Below are 17,459 nucleotides of genomic sequence, written 5' to 3' on the forward strand. Positions count from 1 at the left end.
GTATCTAAAGTAGCATGGAAAAGAAACTTGAGATTAGGGGAGCTGAGAGAAAGTTTGAGACACTCATTCAGTGCGTAAGAAGTGAATGAATCAAGAAATCTGAACCCTGTTAGATCATAATTTTTGGCTTGCAGTCTGTCATTGAACTACAGGCACAGTCAGCGTGGGTCGATTTCAGTGTGAACAGTCATACTGGTGAAGCAGGAATCCTTTACTGGAAACGATGTAAAAGACATAGTTTAAAGAAACAGACCAGCTTTATGCAGAGGGCGCAGCTGTTCCCTAACAGCATGAAGTCACTGCAAGGATTCCCAGGGGAAAAAGTTGTGGAGTTGTGGAATGTCACTACAATTAGAGATTCATTAGAGCATCTGCAAGGGATTATTAAAGGGTTTCATTTTATGTTAATTCTTTGGAAACTGCAATAATGAGCGAAATTAACACCTTTGAGGAGCAGCGTGGAAAAATTTTGTGCTTAAACAAAAGCCAGTAAGTATCAAGTATATAGATAGATAGATAGATAGATAGATAGATAGATAGATAGATAGATAGATAGATAGATAGATAGATAGATAGATAGATAGATAGATAGATAGATAGATAGATAGATAGATAGATAGATAGATAGATAGATAGATAGATAGATAGATAGATAGATAGATAGATAGATAGATAGATAGATAGATAGATAGATAGATAGATAGATAGATAGATAGATAGATAGATAGATAGATAGATAGATAGATAGATAGATAGATAGATAGATAGATAGATAGATAGATAGATAGATAGATAGATAGAGAATTGGATTGAGTGACAGTGACTGCTGATTTTCAGGTTTATGAAAATAAACCGTCATCATGTTTACGCCACAATAAATGAAGCAGGAAAAAAAAACAGCATTGCTAATTAAGAATCTTTCACATTTTATTGCAAAGATCTGCCGTATATTTCTGCCCACTTGCCAGAATAGGCCTGACCCGACAAATCAGGGACTCCAGTAGATCCAGAAAGGTGAGCTGAGTTAACTGGAGTGCAGCAGATCCTTTAAGTTGCAAGGTGGCCCCTCCCAGTATTGGACGTATTTGACTGCTGAGAGGTAACAACAAACATTTTCTCTCAAAGATAAAACATCCATCCATCCATCCATCCATCCATTTTCTGTTCACCCTTGTCCCTAATGGGGTCAGGAGGGTTGCTGGTGCCGATCTCCAGCTACGTTCTGGGCGAGAGGCGGGGTTCACCCTGGACAGGTCGCTAGTCTGTCGCAGAAGATAAAACATTATATATTTAATTATTTATTTATATTAAGACTGTGAAATGCAAGGAAATACTGAATAATTTTACAGTGTTGTACTTGAAGAAGGTCTGGTGGAGTTAAAGAGAAAAAGTACTTCGGAAGATAAAAAAAGTAATCCTATTAATAATGTGGTGAACATTATTAAGAGCTTTTTAACATCAGCCTTATCTGCAAATCTGAAGATAAGGAAAACTCTCAAGCAGCTTAGGAAAACAACACGTCTTGTATCAATTAAATATTTTTAATGAAAACAGAGATTTATGGTTGTATCAGCAATGAGACAGCTTAGAGGAGCTTTTTTGACACAAAAGCTCAGGGGTGGGCAAGCACCATTAAAGTGGAGGAGGGAAGTGATACGGGATCCCCAGGAAAAAAAATTCTGAATATTCTGACATAAAAAAATATCCAAACTTAATTAGCATTCATCCACCATGACTAATATACAACACATGGGGAAGAAAGAACACACCCACACTGCCTATATTTCCGGTCTGTTTGGTCACAAGGGCCAGTTGCCCTGGCAAGCAGACGGTCCAGTGGAAACTCTACAACTTTCTGCTTGGTAAATGAAAAGCTTTGAGTCATGTCTGACTATTTTTAGGATCTCCACGAGAGCTTTATAAGGCCCCGCAGATCCTACTCTGTGCTCACATCGTGTGTGTTTTCCACCGAGAAGACATTCATACTCACTTCAGACAATTGCAAGAAGCGGTGTGAGTGTGCTCATTTTTATCCAGGACTTAGGACAATCCGCACATACAGGCGGCTCAGATTTAAAATAAAATTTAGCCTCAAACTCTGAAAAAGCAAAAACAGAAAGCTGAGACTTTTCTAAGGTTTTTCAAATGTTCTGATATACCTGCATAGCTTTCTCCAGGTCCTCCAGTTACATAGATTAATTAGGTCCTTAAGATTGACTTTATTAGTGAGAATGCAGGCGTGGTTGCGCTGTATGTGTAAAGGAGGATGTTGTGAGGGCAACAACTTAACTTAACAGATCACGATAATTTTCTTGAGATCTTAGATCTTATGAGGATAATCAATGTTTGGAAAATACACCATCAAAGGCACTCAAAATGACGTTTAGGGATGTTTGCTGAAATGAGGAGAGAGGGAATTTTCAAAGAGGTTAAAGAAAGTTTTTTTTTTTATTATTTTGGCAGATGAAACAAACAACATATTTACTTTAAAAATGTCTGTTTTCTTGGAAGGTACAATGTTATGGTAAATACTTTTTGAAGTGTTATAGGGTAATTTTGTTGACAGCCTGGAAATGTTCACATATTATAGATAGGAGGTCCATCAATACCACCCTATAGATCTCTTGCAGGGTGTTATTTTCCTCCTTTCTCATGGTTATATAATATTTTCATTTTTTGATGATTGGTCCCTGGCCTTTCCCTCTGATCCAGGGACCATCCCCACTGTAAATATCACTCAACTTAACGCCCTGGCCTAACCTCATGACATAAACTATACTGATACTATTTCAAGCACCCGATGGCTGTGACGCCATTGTAAATCGAGGATGTTTTGTTGCCACAACTCACAAAAAAATTAATTGGTGTTTTTATGATACATGGTAGAAATCTGAATCTTTTTCCCCCAAAATGAGAAAGATTCAAGTGTAAGGACTTTAAGCAATCAAACAATTTTGTACAATTTATTTCTAATTGTTTCCTGAGGAAAAAAAAAAAAATGCAGCGTCACTAAGGAAAACATCTTTTTTGTCAGTATTGATATTTGTTTCTGCTCAGGCTGATCTCACATACACATCCATCTCATCAACCTCTGACACGGTCTCGGGACACAGAACCTGCACTTCAGCACTTCTGTGCTGAGCAGTTTGGAGTGATTAATTGTTGCAGAAAATGTTTGCGCAAATGACTGAATTGTCCCATTTCTTTTAGGAAATAATTTCTTTTAGGAGGTTTTGCAATTTGACGTACTTCCCCTTTTACAGTTTTGTTTTAAGTGTGTTGTCTTTAGCAACCAGATCATCTCAAGGTCACAATCTTGTTGAGGCGCTAAACTAATGTCACCACAAAGTTCACAATGAATTCAAGGTACAGTGGGGCAAAAAAGTATTTAGTCAGCCACCAATAGTGCAAGTTCTCCCACTTAAAAAGATGAGAGAGGCCTGTAATTGTCATCATAGATATAGGCTACCTCAACTATGAGAGACAAAAGGAGAAAAAAAAATCCAGAATATCACATTGTCTGATTTTTAAAGAGTTTATTTGCAAAATATTGTGGAAAATAAGTATTTGGTCAATAACAAAAGTTCATCTCAATGCTTTGTTATATAGCCTTTGTTGGCAATGACAGAGATCAAACGTTTTCTGTAAGTCTTCACAAGGTTTTCACACACTGTTGCTGGTATTTTGGCCCATTCCTCCATGCAGATCTCCTCTAGAGCAGTGAAGTTCTGGGGCTGTCGCTGGGCAACACGAACTTTCAACTCCCTCCAAAGATTTTCTATGGGGTTGAGCTCTGGAGACTGGCTCGGCCACTCCAGGACCTTGAAATGCTTCTTACGAAGCCAATCCTTCGTTACCCAGGCGGTGTGTTTGGGATCATTGTCATGCTGAAAGACCCAGCCACGTTTCATCTTCAATGCCCTTGCTGATGGAAAGAGGTTTTCACTCAAAATTTGACGATACATGGCCCCATTCATTCTTTCCTTTACACGGATCAGTCGTCATGGTCACTTAGCAGAAAAACAGCCCCAAAGCATGATGTTTCCACCCCCATGCTTCACAGTAGGTATGGTGTTCTTTGGATGCAACTCAGCATTCTTTCTCCTCCAAACACGACAAGTAGAGTTTTTACCAAAAAGTTCTATTTTGGTTTCATCTGACCATATGATATTCTCCCAGTCATCTTCTGGATCAACCAAATCCTCTCTAGCAAACTTGAGACGGGCCTTGACATGTACTGGCTTAAGCATGGGGACACGTCTGGCACTGCAGGATTTGAGTCCCTGGTGGTGTAGTGTGTTACTGATGGTAGCCTTTGTTACTTTGGTCCCAGCTCTCTGCAGGTCATTCACCAGGTTCCCCCGTGTGGTTCTGGGATTTCTGCTCACCGTTCTTGTGATCATTTTGACCCCATGGGGTGAGATCTTGCGTGGAGCCCCAGATCGAGGGAGATTATCAGTGGTCTTGTATGTGTTCCATTTTCTAATAATTGATCCCACAGTTGATTTCTTCACACCAAGCTGTTTACCTATTGCAGATTCAGTCTTCCCAGCCTGGTGCAGGTCTATAATTTTGTTTCTGGTGTCTTTTGACAGCTCTCTAGTTTTGGCCAAGGTGGAGTTTAGAGTGTGACTGTTTGAGGTTGTGGACAGGGCTCTTTTATATTGATAACGGGTTCAAACAGGTGCCGTTAATACAGGCAACGAGTGGAGGACAGAGGAGCCTCTTACAGAAGAAGTTACAAGTCTGTTAGAGCCAGAAATCTTGCTTGTTTGTAACTGACCAAATACTTATTTTCCACCATATTTTGCAAATAAATTCTTTAAAAATCAGACAATGTGATTTTCTGGATTTTTTTTCTCTCCTTTTGTCTCTCATAGTTGAGGTATATCTATGATGAAAATTACAGGCCTCTCATCTTTTTAAATGGGAGAACTTGCACAATTGGTGGCTGACTAAATATTTTTGTGCCCCACTGTAGGTGTAGAAAGCTCCAAAATGTGTGATTGCTGTTTATTGAGTAGACAAGACAAGCTGTATTTTGCTGCCCCCTGGTGGTCTTCAGGCTACAGTATCAAATCGTTCTTTTGCTGGTGAAACATGTCACATTTCTTATCGTTTTTGCACAGAACGTATCCAGAAGCAATCCAGACCACACAGTTCAGAACAGTGAATGAAATTTGTTCCTCCCTTTTCAATTAAAATTTCTGCCTGTTTATGAAGTCGTTCCATGACAACAGCTTTCAACAATTACATACTTTTACTTCCATCTCTGTAACTTTTTTTTTAATGCATTTTGTCGCTGCACTTTATCTAGTAGGATCTTGTCTTTATCACACTCTCTCATGTATGTTATCACATATCATTCAGTGCCTCTGTCTGCTGTGGGCTTCTTGTCTTACATTGGTGATGTGACTGATCTGATAAGTAAAACAGTGGAAGCAACATTTTAGGATAGCAAATACAAACGTTATGGTCGAACAAACATGCACAATAGGAAAACATACCGAGCCTTGCAAAAATATTAATAGGTCCGGAAACGTTCAGATTTTGTTACATTGCAATAGCAGACTTCAGTAGTGGCACTTAAGTTGGATGAAGTTTTCTTTTTTTCTTTCTTTTTTACAAATAAATACCTGAAAATTGCAGCATCTGTTTGTAGTCAGTCTGTGTGATTGAATACTTTGTCAATACCTTTTAAAGACATCTTTCACTGGAATTACCGCTGAGAGTCTTTTGGGACATGTTTCTCAGTTGTGCTCATTGAGAGACTGAAGGTTTTCTCTATTCTTCTTTGCAAAACAACTTCGGCTCAATCAAATCAGATTAGAAATGTCTGCAAACATCAAGGCCATTCCTACCCACTAATGTGCTTCTCTGATTTAAACCTATCCACTATATGTCTGGCTGAATATTTAGTGGGTTTTTTTAATGGTGAAAGGTGACTGATTTAGTCTTATATCATTAGTAGCCTTTAGCATGCTGTTTTCCAGGACTGGCCAGTATTTAACTCTTTACATTTTCCTATCAGCTCTGATGAGCTGAACTATCTTTGGTAATGGAAAATATATCATAATATATCAAAACACATATGTTATGTTTTTGTTTCTTCCAGCCACTCTTACATACAGTTGACTGTATGTATGTATGTTGACTTGCAATATTGAAACGTAGGACATTATTGGATTTCATAACCCTAATCTATTCTTCTCCCCAACTTTCTTCCTGATCTTTCTGATAGCCTTTTTGTTCCTCATGATGCTCTTTGTCCTATATTTGCTAAAAAAAAAAAAACTTCAAGGCTTTCGCAAAACGTCTGACTTTATCCTGAAATTTAATTACACACTGGTAGACCTGAATAAGCAAAGAGGAAAAGGAAGTTGAATTCGAACGGCTTCTATACTTTTTGAATGAGCTTGAAACTTAAATTCCTTCTACTCCACAAGTTTGTTCTGCTTTGTTTTCTTTCACACACATTGCAGTGAAGCTTATTATAGTTGTAATATGTCAGAATAGGGTAAAAATTAAATGAACAAAAATAAACAAGGCCATTAAAGATGTAATCAATGGAAAAATGTGACCTGAGATTTTTACACTGGTGTGTCACTGCACATGACAGGAGAGCAAGCAAAAGTTTTAATATTTAATCCAGGTATTAAAAAAAAGGTAAACTTACCATTTTATCAATGTTGTAATTATATTTAAAGAAACTATTTCTGATTGTAGTTATTAGCTGGCATAGGAATTTAAAAAGTAGATTTAAATATGCAAATACTGAGCTATATTTTCACAAAGACACATCTCATGTTTGCTGTACTTTGATTAAAACAACTCGTTATAATGCTGTATGCATACAGAAAGTCATTGTCAATTATTCTCAGAAAAATGTGTATCCTGACCTCTAGTGGTGAGAAGAGTTACACACACATTTACATCTAAGTATGACATAATGCTTCACAGAGTATCCAGTACTTTATGTACATTTTTAATACAAGTTGCTATTTCTCATATTGCTAACAATGAAACACCAAAATAATCTTCTTCATCCGAATCCGCTACAGGATGGTCTACCTCCGATACTGACAACCAGTACAGGAACCTGAAACAGCCAATGACAAAGATACAACATAACTTGTAAATGCATGCGCACAGGACAGGTGTCGATTGTTGCCAATGTCTCATATTGTCCAAATAATAGCTTTGTCTTCACCCCAGGGAGATGAACAGCAGCAGTAGTGAAGTAGCTAAACAGGTGGTGAGAAGTAACAGGAGGAGGTGGAGGAAGAAGTGAGGAGGAGCACCAGGCGCGGTGGGTAACTGCCCTCTTGGGAGCAGAGACAGGTCAAATATCCCCTGCAGCGCTGTGTGGCCTGCCACAGGCTGGGGAGTCACTTAAAGACACAGAGACGCAGAAAGATATCCAAAAACATCGATGGGAGAATTAGTGCAAGATTTGATCTTTTTTTTCAATCTATGTGCCTTGCAAAGAGTATTCACACTTTGTCACAACAACCACAGAGGTGCAATCGACACAAAGTAGAAAATAAAAGTGAAGGGAAGGAAAATGTACAATCTTTTTGAACAAATAAAAATCTACAAAGTGGAGTGGAAAAAACAACTAGACCAATTTATTTTTAAAAATCTAATCAACAAATGAACACAAAGAATAAATAAACACTATTATTAAGTGGAGAATTATTAGATAGGACACCTATCAGCTCTGTGCAACACAAACATTGCCTCTGGGAAAGAGTGGCATGAAGAAGTTGTCAAACATCATGTGTTAGACTGGTCCAGTCAAAGTCCAGAACAAAATCTGATGCATAAGTTTCAGCAACTAAATATTTTGATATTTGTGTTTATTTACCAAAATGTGAAAAACCTCATAGTGTATGTTTATTTTTGCAAGGCACTGTGTGTATAAAATATAAGCAAGTTTTGGATTTCCAATCTTAAAGTTGTAGATAAAATGAACATTTTGGATCTAAGGAGCCAGGTTTTCCAATAATTTGTGAAAATGTTCCTACTGTTCATGTCTGTAGACTTTCTGAAGGAGGACAAAACATTTTCTTTAAATCTCAACAAATTATTTCCAGATAAGTGTATTTTAGCTCAGGGGGGGAAAGTGATATTTAAGCCCCAATAAGTGATTTCCAGAGCTTTTAGCACAAATCTTATCCATCCAAGATGATACTGGTTCTGTGTCGTATCTGTTTTACATTCTTTCTCATTTCATAAAGAGATAACTGTACATCCCATTCATCTGCTGTAGAGTTGTTCTTCTTTTGTCCTCCATTTGAACACTTTGCATTTACAATAATTAAACAGACAATTGATGATAATATTAAGTCCAAGTGACTACTGATCACAGTAACTTTATTAGAAAAATATTTCAAACTTCAGCAAAATGCTGTGTGTAATATTCTGCACTAATATGTCTTTATTGTTTTACATGATCAAAACAGAGATGAAATCTATATTAATCTACATAACTTTCCTTTAAACAGTCACATGACCCCCATTTAACATAAAAGCCTCGGTTTCTATTTTGTGACATAACATCTGGCACATCCTGTTACCTGCGACGTAGAAGTAAAGCCTGACAATGGATCGAGTGCCTGAGAAAATCTCACACTGGTAGGTGCCCTTATTCAGAGAGCTGGTTGATGAAATGGAGTAAAGCCTGTCGGGTCCTGCAGTCACCTCCTGAAACTGCTCCAAGTCCTGCGTTTTGAACTGTGGAGGAAGATACGGCTGTTTATCTGAAGGAGTTGATTCAGATTGCAGAAAGATCTTCGGCTGAGAGTTTTGCAACATTTGTAGGCTGAGGTCAACAATCTGCTTCAGAAAATAATTCAAGTAAAGTGACAAAATGGAAATGCCGTCCAGGTCTGAAGCTAAATCTGTTTTAGCTGGAGATCCATTAGGAAAACGGCATGAAAGTGAAATTACTTCTATTATCGGTGGCAGCAGACGCCCACCCACCCACTTTGTAGTTTTATTAAAGGTCAACTATGATGCTAGATAAAAATAAGAATTTTGCAAAAGTTTTTTCATCTGTGCTTATTTGTTATTTTTTCAAAATTTGCATTTTGCCTTCCAGTTATATTTTGGTGAGATCCGGCTTCAAGTAGTTTTTATATCTTTTCATGATTATTTTAATACTCATATGTCTATAAGTGCGTCTTGTGAACAATTTTGCAACTTCTTATAATAATTAAGTATGTTTTTAAAGTTATGTTTTGCATAAATTGGTCCCTTTTGATTGATTATTTTATCTACTTAAGTAGATATGAATGTCTAATCTTTGCAAAAATGTGCAATTATTATTTTGAGTCAGAAGAAATATGTTGTTAAAATTTACATATTAACTTAAACTTTACTTTCAAAGAATAATTTTGGGCTTTACTGTGTTTACATAAACCTGTTCCTAGAAGTATCGACTTGTAATTGTACTTAATGATCACATAGAAGATTTTGAGCTGATCCTTTGATTGTCTGGACATACACAGATCACTGTATTTTTGAGCATACCTCCTCTGCAAACCTCCAGGCCACCTCAATATCACTTGGTAGGTCAAATGGCACATTGCACTGCATTTCGATTCCTCTGTTCTCCATTACTTCAATTTCTTCAACTGAAATAAACATATAGCCACCCACAAGCACACAGACAGAGACACGCACACGCACATAGATAACATTCACAGAGGGCAGCGCTTGCAGTCTGAGCCTTCCTTAATGATAATACTTAAGCCTAGTCTCAGAGGAGTGCAGCAAAAGTGATGATATGCTAAACATTGGCTGAGCTGTACAGGGGTGATACGAACACCGCTGTGTGTGGGAGTCGGCTGTCACCCCGTATAAAGAAGTCATCGACTTAAAGAGAACCTCGAGGGCTCTGTGCGAAAAGATATAATGTGTGGAAATAAAACCTTTCCACTGTCTCATTTTCCAATCCTGACTTTTTAGCTAAGAGCATTTGAAGGATCAAACACAGAGCATTTCAGGGATCAGGATTTATGAAGGGGAAAATATAGTTATTTAAGGATTTGTCAAGTCTGGATTAGCACAGCTTCTTTAGCTGTGATGTAACAAAATCTATCGGGCAGTGAATTACGTTCTCACCTGGACAGTCTAGTGGGAATAAGCAGGAGTCGTACCGGCAGGTCTCGCAGTTGTACGCCGCATCTATATTCTGAAAACCTGGAAGCATGGAAGTAGAGTTAAAGAAATCCATTTTAAAGCAAAATTAATAGGTTATAAGCAGGTAATATCTTAAACCTGGGGGAGATAAGTCACTTGACGTCTTTATTTTGGATAAATCCAAATTCCCTGAGGCTAATGATAAAGAGGTCAGGAAGAAAAGTGAACTTCCACCGTCTTAAAACACCTCAAATCTCAGAAACATTGAAGAGGTTTATGCAAATCACAAAAAAGAGTTACGACCCTGTAATCACTGCATTGGGTGGTTATTTACACTAAATTAATTAGAATTTAGAGAGGAAATTAAAGAAGGAAGCCATGTACCACCAGAGATCTTCGTGTTTGATATTCAAAGAATACAATATGTCAAATAATTTGTCAATCAAACCAAATCTTTGATATGATGGTAAAGTGAAAATACTATTGTTTAGGTAATTGCAGTTTCATTATTTTTTACACTGTTCTATTTTTTTCTTTTACTAAGGGAGATTATTGGTCAGACACTGCTTCTTATCGCAACCACTTAAATTTAAAGGTTCATCAGACAATATTCACATGAACCCCTAAAACACCTACACAGTTGGAGTTAGTTTCAGAGGGTAGATGTTGACTTTTGGTCTTGATCTCTCCCTGATTGGTTGTAAGATTCATCCTACAGAACAAAATAAACTGGTTGACAACAACTGATTAAAAAAAACCCTCAACATATGACTGCCACTTCATAAATTGATTATGTGGCAGCATTTTGGCTTAAATGTGAACGTGTGAGTGGGAGAAGACCTGGCATATATTACACAACTGACATATTTCCAGATAATTCACCTGTGTGTGGGTTTTGTCAAGAAGAATATCTGAGCTACTATTAAAAAAAAAAATGCTGCATGGGGAGCTGAAATACCTGGGCTTGACACGCTATTGGCTGCAGTTTGCAAAGCAGTCAATCTTGTATCTTGAGTGGAGATAAGATGTTAGTTTCTGCAGTAGTTTCAAGACAGTTTCCACTCTGTGTATTAATGCGAAGAGTGTTTGAATTATTGAAACAGGTCGTTGTAAGTGTTTTTAGTGCGGGGTTATTTGTCGTGATCCCTAACTTTTTATGACAGATCGACTCAAAACAGTGTGTAATTATAAAGTGGGAGGAAAATGATTGATGGTTTTCATTTTTTAATTAAAAATATAAACCTGGAAACTGTGCCGTGCATTTGTATCTGCCACCATGTGTCACAGAGGAGGTGCTGAGCTCCGGTTGTTAGTTTTTACATTTCATCTGACCAAAGCGCATTCTTCTGCATGTTTGCTTGTTGCACACTGCAGGGGGGAAATGTTTCGCCTTTTCGTTTAACAAATAAACTGTCTCGCTACTCTTTCAGAGTTGAAAATTAATAGTTGAACTGTAAAGAAATGTGAAACTTTGCATCTCTGCTGCTCCTACAGTTACCATGAGGCTCTTGGTTACTTCACTTTGTAATGCTCTCCTGCTAGCCGAGCTGGACGACCATGTTTTGTTTACTGTTGTGCAATTCTTTTTCCATTTTCAAATGGTGGGAGAGAAAGTGTACAGTGAGACCTGCAAAGCTTGGGATATTTTTAAAACCTAAACTTCTCAACAGTTTTATCGACTTGTCTGATGTGTTCCTTGTTCTTCTGGATGCTATCTGCACAAAATTAACAAATCCATTTACTTTCACTGCACTACTTTGTGCTGGCTTGTAGTTGTCACATGACAAAATTGTACGTGTTTTCAAAGGCACTGTCATTTTGCATTCCATTTTAAGGATTTTGTATAAACAGGTTGGCACTCACCGCATGGAGGTATACACTTATCATCTGTGGAAAAAAAATGGAAGATTTTCTTCATCACATGATTTGATTTGTTGCACATGCGATTTACCTTCCACAGTGTTTTAAAGGCTGCATCAACATAACTAGATTATCACAGACAGATTAAAGAGATCAGCGGGAGTGGTGATAATTCAATGTGTGCCTCAGTTTAGATGAAAAGATGAAGGAAAAGTGTAAGAGCCCATGTCTCACCTCTAGGCAGTTTGGAGGCAGCTGCAATGAAATTGTCTGCTGCTTTCTGCAACCTGCTTTTATACACAGTGTCTGGCAGACGGAGGAGAAGGAAGACAGGAGATATTTGTCTCAAAACATCTAGGTGAATCCAGTGCCTCAGGGCATCATTTCGGAAACGTCTAATTTCCGGACCTCACTTAACAACTCATTGCTCTCTACTGGAGGAGGTGTTGCAGTTACCCATAATCAGCTTTCCCCGAAACTCTGTCACTATGGGTGTGATCTCTGCTTCTAGGATCTCCTTCAGCTTGCCTTCTAAACCTCCAGCTGGAGAGGGGAAACACATCACATCTTTGCTTTGCTAGAATTAAAAGACAAATAGACTGCTTGCCCCCTACCCGCTCTTCCAGCCTCTGTCACTTTCTCATTCATAGTGAATATGCGTTCCAGCATCCTGAAGCATTCGTCCACGCTGTGGACTCCAGTTTCTTCCACAACAAAACCCGTGCACAGCCGACCACTGACTTGCGGCTTGATAAAGCAGTTATAGCAGCTCAGAGAGGGGCAAACCAGCAAACTAACACTTGCAAGCCACAAAACAGCCATGCATATTTTTAGCAAGAGCTCCAAACTGAGCAATTTTTTCTTTTTTGTTTTTCTTCAAATCCAGCTTCCATGGTGACAGCATGTGAAAAAATTCTAATTCTTCAGGTTGCAAGAGCAACTTGAGAGCCTTAAAGACATACTTTACATACATCCAAGTGTCTATGAGCTTGTGGGGTTTGTGTTTGGGTCTGTATTTCCTCCATTCTATTGTCTCTATTCCCCATTTCCTGCTGCCTCAATGCACCAGTTTTACTGCAGAGCACAGAGATGGCGTGAGCCGAGGAGGGAGGTGGCGCAGATGAGGAGGAGAAGGGCAGATAAAAGGGGAGTTAAACGCCTAGGTATGTGTCAGGACAAAGCAAGAAGGAATGCTGGCAATAAAATTCAAGTAAAATTAGAATTTTATTCAATTTCCAATAAACGAGAGAGCTGTGGAAATTGGCAGATGGCGAGTCGGGAGCCAGTCAGAGGGGGAAACGAAGAACAAAAGAGGAACAAAATTAATTGATGAGGTGAAAATTGAATGTTTTTCCTGACAAAGTTCACACAGTTTTCTCAAGCGAAAAGAAACTGAAGTCATGAGACAAAGGGAGAGGAGGGGATGGAGGTAAGAGCGGACGCTCGAGTGACAGACAGAAATAAACGAAGAGGGAGTAGGACTACAAATCAACTCAACTGCCTCATCACATCCTGTATCCCCCCGCTCGCCTCCTCGTCCCTCCACTCCCCCATCCTTCTTCTCCCCGATCCCTTGCTGCTGGTGCATCTCCATGGCAACCAGACAGGGTGCCTAATACATGAACTTAATATATTTCCAGTGGCAGGGTGAGCTGGGTACTAATGCATTCATCTGTCTCAGCGCAGACAGGCCAATCAATATCAGGCAAGAGTGTTCTCCAGGACCGCCAAAGTCCGATTGTGAGTCAGATGGCTGAACACGGAAAATCCCAAATAAACTGGAGTGTGTGTGCGTCTTTCTGGTCGTGCCTGTAGGCTTGTGTCTGGCATGTAGCTCGTTCTCATTATTCTGAGTTTTCTAAAAAAAAAATAAAAAAAAAGAACATTTCTAATTTTCTAGTTGCAATGCGTCATTGGGAATGAATGGAAAAGACTAGATTTTTCAGAATCTCAGTCAGAGCCAAAGACTGCAAATTACCTGTCTGGTTTTAACGTTTAAGGTGGAAACGTTCTCCATGTGTCTGAACTCAGAAGTTGGACTCTAAAATGATAAATAAAACTTGCAAAGAAGACATCCAAACTTGCTAAAAGCTTCTGATGGTGGAATGAAACCAGCTTTAAAGTTTGAGCCACAATATCAAAAGGTAAAATTGACAAAAAAACAAAACAAAAAACAGCACCAAAGAACTTTATCAAAAGAACACCATATCTACAATTAACCATATTGGAGGCAGAACCGTGATCTGGAGTTACTTTTCTTCAGGTGGAGCTAATATTTTAGAAAATGTTAGCTCCAATTCACTCCTGTGAAATTACCACGAGTTCATACATAAAATCTTAAAATGTCTTAGTAAGCTTTGGTCTTTCAGCATTACAGACTCCAAATAGAGGTCAAAATAAACAGAAAATTTTATTTTTGGATCAACTTAGCCAAAGTTAAAGACCAAGTCTGACAGAAAATGTAAGGGTTTATTAAAAAAAGTCTGTGGCTCTGATAAAGTTGGGTTATTTTTAAAAGGGAGAGTGGCAAAACATTGTCAAGATGTAGCATGCTGATAGTCTGAAAGCTAAAATTACAGCAAAAAATGATTAAAGTTTTTAGCTTATCAGCTTTTGGCTGCAACCAAGTTTTATCAACTTTTTATTTTATTTCCTTCTAATGGATTTGTTTCCTTTTCAGTTTAATTGTAGAGAAAATGCCAGTACTTGTGGAAAATATGTAATGCAATGACTTGTCATAGTTTGCATTTCAACAGAGGTGTGTACCACTCACACAGCACCAAGGTGCCAGCACTGCTTAGTTTGATAGATTTAATGAAAAGGGAAGAAAATTTTATTTTACCTGCTGATCGCAGAGGAAAATCTCTACATGTGGTAAATTTCAAAGTTCGTATTAGTTTCTCTTGACAAGATGGAATGTTGTGTAAATAACTCATAGGCACAAAGGTAATACCTTTAGTTGATGTTTTATTAAAACACAACGAACAAAAAGAATACTTCTCCAGATTGAAGAAAAACGTAAACTTCATCTCCAGAGTTGACGTATATGACGGGGTCACAACCCTCGGCTGTCTTCTTATTGGCCCCCCGATCAGAGGCGATAACACAAAGGCAGCCAATAGGGTTGGCCCCCTAGAGGGCTGCAGGAGATAGTTGTCCTCTTCTTGCACCAACCCCAAAGTCTTGATTGTACCATGACAGGCGCTAAAACAGTCTGAGCAGTCTTGCAGCTTTGATGTAATATTTCACAAGCTGTGATGCTGCAATGTCTGTCACTTCCTTTGGGCTGAAACAGATGACTCTTCACGGAGCAGAGAAAATGCGATTAAAGTGTCAGGTATTTGGAAATTTCGCAAAACGTTGAAACTGAATGCAGCCCTGTTCCCGAGGACCTCACCTGTGACCTGCTTTGACCTCACAGGTTAAGGGTCTCAGGGACAGAGGGGCATACTGCAAAATGAAAACACACCGAGAGGTTTAGAAAGACAGCAGCTTATTGCGCAGAAAAGCCCGGCGGCGAAATCAAACGTGTTAATGGAAACCGCAGAGCTGCAGCGCCGAGACAAAGACATGACCTCATCTGACATTTGGATTCTGCTGCGGCACCAGCCCGGTCTCCTGCTCCGCTGCGGATCAGAAATGAGCCCAAATGGTTCAATTAAAGCACAACTGCAGCATAAACACTGACATTAACTCTGCCACGCTAATCGTTTGTTTTGCATTGTAGCAAAAGCAGATGTGAAGCCCATTTTTCAAAGCAGGGGACAAATAATCTCTGTAATGATTCAATTAAATCCATTGCAAAGGAATTAATTAAAGAGAAACAATTAACTTTAAAGTGTTGGTAAATGTCACGGGCATCTGGAGCATGATTTATTGAGTGAACTCAACTGTCTATTTGGTTTTCTGAGCTCAGGAAGCTGTTTAAAATGTACGAAACATAATCAAATAAAGTACAGGTTAAAACAACAACAACAAAAAAACTACATTATTCATCATAACTACAGCACATACATGTTTAAAAGATACAAAATTAATCACATTTTAAACTTAAATTGACCTTTACATGTGTTGACTATTATGTGACTTTGGAAACATGACAGCTGCATTTTTAATAAATAAGTTTAAAGACATAGGGTCTATATGCATGCATCCTAAGATGCTTTGAATGATTTTTATTGTATCTTCATGCAGATGAATCTCTAAAACAGACAATCATCAGTTCATATAAAACTACAGCTGGATAAAATAGGCCCAGTCAAAGTCGGATATTCCCCTGTAAAAACGAACAACAAAAAGCGAGTATCATAGTGACTTCTTATGCCGTCTGAAAATTATTGCGTCAGTTTTCATTGATGAAAGAAAGACAGTTCATGGCGTAGAAACATTAGGTGATGCCACCCACTGGCAGACAGACAGAAGCACATGCTGAAGACAGCATATGTTCAAACGTGGGGAAAGAAAAGCCAGTGAAATCTGTGCTTTTTGTGGCAAATCGGTCATGCAACCAAGACTTTTAAAATTTTTTTTATTTCTGCATTTGTTTATGGATTTTACACAAACACACGCAAAGAGAAGTTGAACCTAGCAGCACTATATTTGGCATAAATCAAGCTGCTGTACATGACAACTATGCTTTATTAAACAGTTTTACCTCACAAGTGTGCAGGCCAAGATTTGGGAATGCAAAGATGGGATTTCACATGCTGCCTTTGTTAACGTTGCACGTGAGTAATACGGCAGCTGCATGTCAGACCACCGTGGACAGAAGACATTTGTCACAACTGCAATGCTGGTGCTTTCCGCTGCTTTTTAAAAATAGTGGTGATTCATTTTATCAAAGGAAACAGAAAGCACAAATATTAACATGCAGAAGCTCCAAGTTTCTGCAATTACTGCATGCATACCTTTTGAACTCTGAACAGTGACAGCTGCCATTTTTACAGTATTAATTATGTTTTATTAACATAAGTCAATTTGTTTTTGAGAAAGGTGCAAAATAAGCTTATAACAGACAATGTCCCCCCAGCAGCATGGACGCGCCATAATTACTCACAAAGGCTGTATATTGCAAACAAACCCCACATGCATCCACTTGCAAGCGTGAATATAATCATGCATTGTCAATAACATGACTTATTTAATTACTGTCAGTGGCTTTATATGCATGAGTTGTGAAATAAGTTGCATATGAAATGAATGAATCTGCATTAACTTGCTGGGTGGGAATGTATAAAGCAAATAAAACAGGTATTCACCTCAGATCAGCCTCTTCTTTTCCTTTCTCTCCCAGCCAGAGTGATTCTGTTTCTCCTCTCAGCTCCCTCCCTCTCTCCTTGTCTCCCTCCCTCTTCCCCTTGATGGTCTCTGCTGGGGCCAGACAGGGAGCCCAGCAGCAGGTAGGTTACAGACAATAGTATTGATTCCAGTGTTCTGCTTCCTACCTACCTGAC

At 38.6% G+C, this 17,459-nt stretch overlaps 1 protein-coding gene across 3 annotated transcripts; it reads right to left on the minus strand.

Annotated features, from left to right (window-relative positions):
- Window positions 1-6,223: 6,223 nt before the first annotated feature.
- Window positions 6,224-15,380, minus strand: LOC122831366 (sperm acrosome membrane-associated protein 6). Of its 3 annotated transcripts, XM_044117491.1 has the most exons (10): window positions 12,621-15,380; window positions 12,463-12,549; window positions 12,241-12,312; window positions 12,010-12,033; window positions 11,105-11,155; window positions 10,129-10,206; window positions 9,535-9,638; window positions 8,580-8,736; window positions 7,211-7,391; window positions 6,224-7,099 (listed from the first exon to the last, which is right to left on the minus strand). In XM_044117491.1, the coding sequence occupies exons 1-10, from the start codon at window positions 12,826-12,828 to the stop codon at window positions 7,006-7,008; spliced, it is 1,056 nt and encodes a 351-aa protein (XP_043973426.1). In that variant the 5' UTR covers window positions 12,829-15,380; the 3' UTR covers window positions 6,224-7,005. The 3 variants fall into 3 exon arrangements, with proteins under 3 accessions (XP_043973426.1, XP_043973428.1, XP_043973427.1); XM_044117492.1 differs by lacking the exon at window positions 11,105-11,155 and having other exon boundaries at window positions 6,226-7,099; window positions 12,621-14,909; XM_044117493.1 differs by lacking the exons at window positions 11,105-11,155; window positions 12,010-12,033 and having other exon boundaries at window positions 6,225-7,099; window positions 12,621-14,912.
- Between the last annotated feature and the right edge of the window lie 2,079 nt (window positions 15,381-17,459).

This window comes from Gambusia affinis, linkage group LG05, assembly GCF_019740435.1.
Source record: "Gambusia affinis linkage group LG05, SWU_Gaff_1.0, whole genome shotgun sequence".
Lineage (NCBI taxonomy): Eukaryota > Metazoa > Chordata > Actinopteri > Cyprinodontiformes > Poeciliidae > Gambusia > Gambusia affinis.

Bases quoted from the DNA above. Each gene is read 5' to 3' on its own strand.
- LOC122831366 (XM_044117491.1), bottom strand. From the start codon at position 12,828: ATGGCTGTTTTGTGGCTTGCAAGTGTTAGTTTGCTGGTTTGCCCCTCT. The intron at 10,207-11,104 runs GTATTTCAGCTC...CCATGCTTCCAG, and splicing joins CAATAGCGTGTCAAGCCCAG to GTTTTCAGAATATAGATGCG. The intron at 9,639-10,128 runs GTGAGAACGTAA...TGTTTATTTCAG, and splicing joins ATTCCCACTAGACTGTCCAG to TTGAAGAAATTGAAGTAATG.